This window comes from Anabrus simplex, chromosome 3 (genome assembly GCF_040414725.1).
Source record: "Anabrus simplex isolate iqAnaSimp1 chromosome 3, ASM4041472v1, whole genome shotgun sequence".
In the NCBI taxonomy this organism is placed as follows: Eukaryota; Metazoa; Arthropoda; class Insecta; order Orthoptera; family Tettigoniidae; genus Anabrus; species Anabrus simplex.
Window position 1 is genome coordinate 126,699,514 of NC_090267.1, and position 8,129 is coordinate 126,707,642.

The 8,129-nt window shown below is 38.2% G+C and overlaps 1 protein-coding gene across 1 annotated transcript; it reads right to left on the minus strand.

Moving 5' to 3' along the window:
* Positions 1-6,110: 6,110 nt before the first annotated feature.
* On the minus strand, positions 6,111-7,795 carry LOC136867087 (cuticle protein 16.5-like). The gene is made up of 2 exons (XM_067144188.2): positions 7,759-7,795; positions 6,111-6,389 (listed from the first exon to the last, which is right to left on the minus strand). Exons 1-2 carry the CDS (start codon positions 7,768-7,770, stop codon positions 6,123-6,125), a joined length of 279 nt encoding a protein of 92 aa, XP_067000289.1. The 5' UTR covers positions 7,771-7,795; the 3' UTR covers positions 6,111-6,122.
* Between the last annotated feature and the right edge of the window lie 334 nt (positions 7,796-8,129).

Consider the following 8,129-nt stretch of genomic DNA (forward strand, 5'->3'; position numbering starts at 1 on the left):
ATAGCTCAATTGTTACACAGTTCACTGACCTATATTCTTGTACAATGCACAAGTTTGTTGTGTTCAGATTGCACAGCAACGTAATTGAGTGTGACATCAGTGCTCCATTCGAACATCATCCAAAATTTACTTTTGTTAGCTGATGTTACGGTGTGATCGATGTTATTATCTTAAACTTAATGGATACTATTGATCGAAGATAAGTATTGGAGTATACTGTATATGCCTATTATAAAACGCAATTACATTTTCTCGGTTCATTATTTTAAGACCATGAATATTACTGGTTGTAGAATTTATTGATGAACAGTAAAAGACATAAGAATAAAATTTCTTTTTTGAGTTACCCAGTCAAGATAAACATTCATTGTTGTCAGCAATTTTTTCGTTAACAGCTACGAATGTTGTACATTTAATTTTGATGTATGTTTAAGCAGCGTATTCTCTTTCAAGGGTATCAAATACGCAATGTTATCGACTTGTTCACATCCCCCCCCTGCCACCACCACCACCAGTCAAGCTACCATAATGATAGATAGCATGTATTAGTTTGGATGAAATGTGATTTCAAATGGTGAAGGAATTACTGAAAACGATACAGTGGTTTCCGAAATTATTCTCCATATCGTCGTTGCCGGGACAAAACCTCCCATGTGATCATATTTTTGGAGATATACTGACCCGCAGCACATACATTATGAAGAGCTAGAATGCCTTGACAATATTCACACATTATTGCACCTTAGATGACAGAACCTTACCGGCCAAAGCTCTAATCTAAAATATTTCACATAGGGGGTTTCATCCCGGCAACGACGTTATACAAACTGACAAATGTTCTCTCTGTATGTTGTTATTATTACCATTAATGTTGTCTTTATTATTATCAACTACCCATTTTAGTTCTCTATTGTACTGCCCGTTCTTAGGCCAGTGAGGACGTTAAATGGAATTGATCTTGACACAAAAGTTTCGAAATTTCATAAATGCGTTGAGAGCATCCCACTTACTCTAGGAATTATATTATCCTCCCTGACGTTCTTTTATTCTAGAACAAGACATGAAAAGTGTCCTAGACATGCAGAGTAAAAGTTAGAGGAGTTTAGGATGTCATCGTACTCGAAGGAAGCTGTCATTTAGGGCCATTTTATAGTTTTATAGTAATTTAGTAACTTTCCTTCGCTGGTAGAGATCACTTGTGGATCATGTATCCATAGATGTTCATTACTTGTTTGTATTTGTTTATTCCAATATCGATAGTGTGAGTGAAGTTGTTTCGTGGAGGTGGCCGTGAAGAGAAATTACCCTATAAACCAGCCTTTAAACAAAATATAAATCTCATACTTACAATATGGCATGATACTTTGGTGTCACTCTCATCGCTCAAATGGTTCAATGTAAACTTTGGATTGCTATATCCCGCGTTCAAATTTCGATGACTGCAGGTGACATTTGTGCCAGACAAGTGCGAATTGGGACTGGTTTCTCCAAGACCTAAAGTTTTCTCTGGTAATGTGATTACAATGACATTTGACAGTCGCACGTTCCTCAATGTCCTGAAGATATATGACCGGCACATTCCTGTACCCAGGTTCTAACCGCAACGTTGTTCCCCTGACCTACTATTCTCGAGGTACAAATATTGCTATGGATCGCGAATTTAAAAGAAATATATATATTCATGAATTTATTGTTATTGTTATTATTATTCTACTTCTTAGTGTCACAGAAAATGACGACGATCATGGAATTGTTATTCCTGTTTTGAGCTTTCGTCATCAGCGTTGTCATATCGTGGACGTCCCACGTCAGTCAAAATCCTGCATCCAGTATAATCCTCTCCACTCATGTCCACATTTCCCTGCTATCCTTCCTTATATCTGACTTTATTTTTCATTATTATTATTATTATTATTATTATTATTATTATTATTATTATTATTATTATTATTATTATTATTATTATTATTATTATTATAGTTATCATTATTACAGAGAAAACTGTTAAATGACATCAGAAGGAGTGATGGTAACTGGCTTGAATACTGGCTGCAAAGAGAATGTTTGTAGGTGGACGCACTGGAAAGAACAATGGACGGAAGGAGAGTAAAAGACGGAGGGGATACCAGATGGTAGACAATGTCAAGCTAACAGGAAGCCACCAGAAACTGTAGAGGATGACAGAAGACAGGACTGCATGGAGAGCTACTGTGTGAATACTTACCTATAGGCAGAACACTTTACATATTATACAGTGTTATGATTGGTGTCTCCAAGTATTCAAGCAAGTAAGGAAGCAAGCTTCCCTCTTAATACATATTATTAGACATAAAGTCAGTGTTTTAACAAGGATTTTTGACCTTTCAGACATAACTTCGAAATTCAAAAAATTCGCTTGCACTGAACATCTTTTTTTTTTTTGCTTTACGTCGCACCGACACAGATAGGTCTTATGGCGACGATGGGATAGGAACGGCCTAGGAGTTGGAAGGAAGCGGCCGTGGCCTTAATTAAGGTACAGCCTGGTATTTGCCTGGTGTGAAAATGGGAAACCACGGAAAACCATCTTCAGGGCTGCCGACAGTGGGGCTCGAACCCATGATCTCCCGGATGCAAGCTCACAGCCGCGCGCCTCTACGCGCACGGACAACTCGCCCGGTGCACTGAACATCTCTTACGATATGTTCAGTTTTAAGTTTGTAAGGCCAATGCTTCTCTTACAAGCGTTACCAGACACTACACATGGTACGTGTCTGTTATCTGCACCTCTGTTGTGGCCAGGTAGTTTCAATACTTTTACTGCATCTCCTGTCATTAAGTTCATCCAACTGATAGAAGATGACAAATCCGTCCCAGGATTTCACAACGCCTTCTTTAGAGGAAAATGCTGGCTCACTATGCCCTCACATCAGAGCTTGAATTATGTATTACGTATTACAGAGAATCCTGGTTCTTGGTGAAGTGTGTATTGCGGAACAGTATTTGTTAAGCAGACAGATGTTCGAGAAGTTCCTCACTATTCCAGGTTTTCGTGATGTAGCTCAGAGGGAATTAAAGATCTGGTGGCAGTACGCATATTTCAAACTAAAGGTGACAGATTTTGTTTTACATAATCTTCCATAAAATCTCCCGTTTTGTCATCCAGTTGGTACTTCTCAACCAATAGCATCCCATTCCAGAAGCAGAAGCAGTTATCCGATAATTTTGTATATGTATGCATTTAAAATCATCATAAATATTAACTCGCTGGGGAGTAAAAAGAATGTATCCCAAATGCATTAGTATCGATGATTATCTCTTAGCGGACTCGCATCTTCGACACTGTTATACTAAATGCATTTATTATTTTCTGATGTGTGATTACCATCCATGCCTTCAAGTAATGAACTTGACTTTCGAAGCATTGAGGAGAAATATGTGTCAAAATACGTCAAAATACTCATGTATTTTATTAATATTTTTGTGTACGGAAGAACTAACTACGACATTCATTTAAAAACTCCCAGCGGCAATGTTTTCTCACACATAGGTTCATCTGGAGTAGCGCATTTAATGGAAAGCCTTGATACTACGACTAATGGACAGTGCCTTATGTGGAATGAATTATCTACAGTGATAGAAAAGTCCATCTCCACAAGTCAAAAAATCCCCTGTAGCAGTGCAAGGCAAAGATTCTTCTATTCTTATCGTCGGTGTTCATTTCAGGTAGGCTGAGTGAACGCCAGGGCAAGGATCCTCCAAATAAATGGTTGTCTAGTTCCTATTCTTGCTATTTCTTGATGGAAATCAGGAACATTTCGTATGTTGTAGATTTTTAAGGTTAATTCATCGTCTTTACTTTCTCAACCAGGCAGTGACCACAACTTGGATGTAAGAGTGCATACTGGAAGTATCAACGATGATCGGATAGTTTACCAGTTGCTGAGTTAGCTTCTTGGAATATTGCCAAGGTTCACGGACACTCGAACACAAGAAATGCCATGTCGCTGAAGTGCGAGCCTAGGTCAAATTGCCGGTATTTTTTGCATCGTATCTGGTCGAGTGGAGGATGTAAAGTCAGCCTGACCCCACAGAGATCACCCAGTGATGCCATGAGCTCAGACTGCGATAAGTTCCGTACAGCGTGCAGCGTATTGCTACTTATACAGCAGTAATTGATGGGTTCAAAGCGCTTCTATGCTTCTGAATGAAGTGCCGAACGACATATTTTCATGTGCTGTAGATGTTTATATGCAATTTCCACCGAAATTTTGAAGACTCATGAGGCTGAATTTCGGAGAGTGAACGGCTACAACGATGCAACGTCTACCGGCTGAAAAGGAGCCTTTTGAACACTTACTGCAATGGGGTCAAGTTTATGTCGTTTATTTTTTCAATCTGATTATCCATTCGTCGAAGTTGATGGGTTTTATAATGGCGTACGGGGAAGGTCTGAAGGCGACCACACACTAGTTAAGCGACAATTGGTATGCAGGAAGAACGCCAAACGCTATGGGCGACTGGCACTGTACGTCATGTAATGGAACTTTGGTAAACACAATATGTGTCCACTCGGCCAGGTGTATTTCCAACAAATTGTAATTTCACTTCTGGATGTGTCTAGATGCGTCTAGGTGACAATAGTGTGAGTAAGTGGTTAGAAACGAAAACAATCACATTCCATCTGCAATGTTTTGGGAAGACGTCTGGCGAGAGTATTACTTTTCCTTTTCCAAGGAAGCAGACAACAATCTGAGATTGTACTGTACAGTTCACAGAAACTGCCGGGCTGAGTGGCTCAGGTTGTTGAAGCGCTGGCCTTTTGTCCCTAACTTAGCAGGTTCGACCCTGGCTCAGTCCGGTGTTATTTGAAGAAGCTAAAATACGTCAGCCTCGTATCAGCAGGTTTACTGCTACGTAAAAGTACTCATGTGGAACAAAATTCCGGCATCTTGGCGTCCCCAAAAACCGCCAAAGTAGTCAATGGAACTTAAATCTAAATACATTATTATTAGTTTAAAAAGCTGGACGAGTACGCAACAAGACGATTTCGCAGAAAAGATTTAGAAACGCCCAATATACCAATAAATGATATTCTTCATTCCTTCTAGTTTATCATTCACAATTCCTCGCCCTCATAATAGGTTATTAAAATAAGTTTCCTACTTTTAAAATCACATGTACTCTGTAAAACATGAATGGTAAGACATTAACGATAACGATTATATCAGGTGTGTGATCAGTTCGCTTGATTTCAGTGGAACTGCATCACTACAGAGTGAGAACTGCAGCTAATGTGATTAAGTTTTACGTACAACTACTCTCTTTCACGTTAACTTTCAATTATAATTACAGTTGTTCCTAAAACTATAGAAAACACTCACATTTGATGGTATATGGGTTATTAATGTCCGTGCATGTATAACAATTTTAAAAATCTAACTACTTTTCTTAATTCCACCTATGTTCATTATATAACTGCTATGTTCATACTCGACATATTCATGTTATAAAATTATATTCTAAATTAATCCACTGGTTAATTGATCATTTTCTTTAGCTATATCTGGATAGAATAGAATAGTTTCCAAGTTAGATGACTTGTTCCTCATGAATATAAAAGATTAGGTTCAGTTTCTGAAGAATAGAAAGTTTTCGTCCAAACGATCTGAGATCGAACAAATTCAATTATGTTTTAGTCGACAATAGGATAGCAAAGTGCTGGGACGGGCAATCAAGCAGCCAGAGTTTAATTACGATACAGCTCCAACATTTGCCTGGTGTTAAAATGGAGAACTACTTAAAACCATCTTCAGGTCTGCTGATGGTGTGGTTCGAACCCACCACCTATCGAATGCAACCTAACAGATATGTGCCACTCACTCAGTAATAAAGAAATAATGTGTCATATAATAACGTATCAGTTTTCCAATTAAATACTTCCCATATATTCCAAGAAGAACGAAACATTCCCAATTTTAATAGGTGGAAAATAGAGGAATTATTTCTACAGTACATAAAATACACAATATTTGGATGTTAAAATAAAAGTATTAATACCAGTATACTTAGTGGAAATATTAATTTAATATTTCATTTTTAAATATTTACAAAATACATTAGGTTATGACTCAGAGAGGAAGTTAACCAATGATAGCGTGGCTCTTGACGAGAGGAGCGGCGGCGATAGCTGGAGCAGCGTAGGCTACAGCGGGGGCTGCTACAGCGTGAGAGGCGTAAGCTACAGCGGGGGCAGCGTAGGCGACGGGGGCAGCAGCTACAGCGGGAGCAGCGTAGGCCACGGGGGCAGCGGCTACAGCGGGAGCAGCATAAGCTACAGGAGCGGCGACGGCAGCGCCAAGGTAGCCGGGAGCAGCGGAGGCGGCAGCCACGACGGCGAGGAGGACGAACTGTAAGAAATAAGAAAAAATTAATAGATATTAGTAAAAAACATAAATTTTTAATGATGAATTAATATTAAACATTGCCGAAACTACATCCTAAGTCTAACAGCAACCTTGTTGAAAAGTGGCTCTGATAGCGCACTATAATTTTTTTATGTGGCCTGGTATAAGTTTCGTACATCCTTTGATCTAGCTTAGTCTGATAGTTGGTAATTTAATGCAATATTGTCACGTTTTTAAGTTGACTTATGTGTGAGGAAAGTTTCGAGTGCAGGGGCTGAATAAAATAAAAGCACACATTGCATTCATGTGGCTAATTTAAGAGGTATGAACTGTAAAGCAGGAACTCTTTTGACGCCTAATGTAAAAGTACTACTTGTTCAATTATGAATACGTTTTTGCATCCCTGATAGCCTGCATTAGCACCAACTAGATTTAAAAACGGTGAAGTTCCCTACTCCTTATTTCTCTACCATGCCTCATCCAAGCCATCGAGGTGTTTATGACAGCTGACGCTGGAACTTCTGAATTCCATTCTGACTTCTGGCTAAAGATTCAACATATGTTCACCATGAGTTTATTCAGTAGTGCGGTATGTGGATTCCTAAAAACTTTTCATAGAAATTCGCAAGTTCTCAGATATTCCATACTATTCCAGTGAACTTCTAATGAGACATTTATGGCACATGTTTAGCGAATAAAACTATTTAAATTATCAAAGTGATGATGATCCTAAATTTTATCAGTCCAGGTGAAATTTTTGGAAAAGAGTAAACAAAATTTTGGAGAGTGTAATGAAACACTAAACTCATAGGTTAATTTCCTTCCATTTATGGTTAATTATCTTTTTTTTACTTAAAGTCCCTTCAATTGACTTAGGAAACATTAGGTTTATAACTTAGTAAATTTCAAATTTTTTCATCATGTTGTAATTATTTCAACACAATTGTAATATGAGGCAATACCTCTTTTTTAAAAGCACACGACTTATATGTATAATGCCCTATACTCTTTAAAACTATGTACTTGTTATTGCGGCGTTGAAAATATCATATCAAGATTTAATTACAACAACAATCAGAAACAGTGTCGAAAGAAATATTGTAGGAGACTACGTATTTTTTCACAGCCACGGTTAGTGCTTTTTCATTTACTGGCATTTAGTACCAGCATGAGTCACTAGTTATAAATTTAAAGTTCGGAAATTAAATTTTATACTTCCATAGGTTAAATTCATAAATTCACAGCAGAGAATAACATGTCATAACAGCCCACTAATGTGATATTACTTTCAGTTTTGCTGGCAAAAGTGATGATTGGATGAAATACTTTACAGCATTATCAGTGGCTCAATAATGCCAATAATATTACTTACCAGCTTGAACATGGTTGTTTGATGTTTCTGTTTCTCTGACGAGTGGACAGTGTACTGAATGTGTCCCTAGCCCCACTTTATATACTGTTTAGTTAGGGTGGGGCGACCTTGCGCGAGGTCACATCAAGTGTGGGAAAGTGGGAGGAAACACTACGGAACTGCCCGAGCGGTTTTGACCATGACATCAAAACTACTTGCTAAAATAATAGGACGTCGATAGAGGTGATGATTAGAACACGACGAAATGGAAGTGAAATATTTTCTACAAGAAGAGGAGAGCACTATTGGAAGTATGATTCGTTGAACGTTAGTGAAATGATAGCGGAAACAGGGGATAAAACTTGACGGAGAGATTTACGTGCTGAGATTAA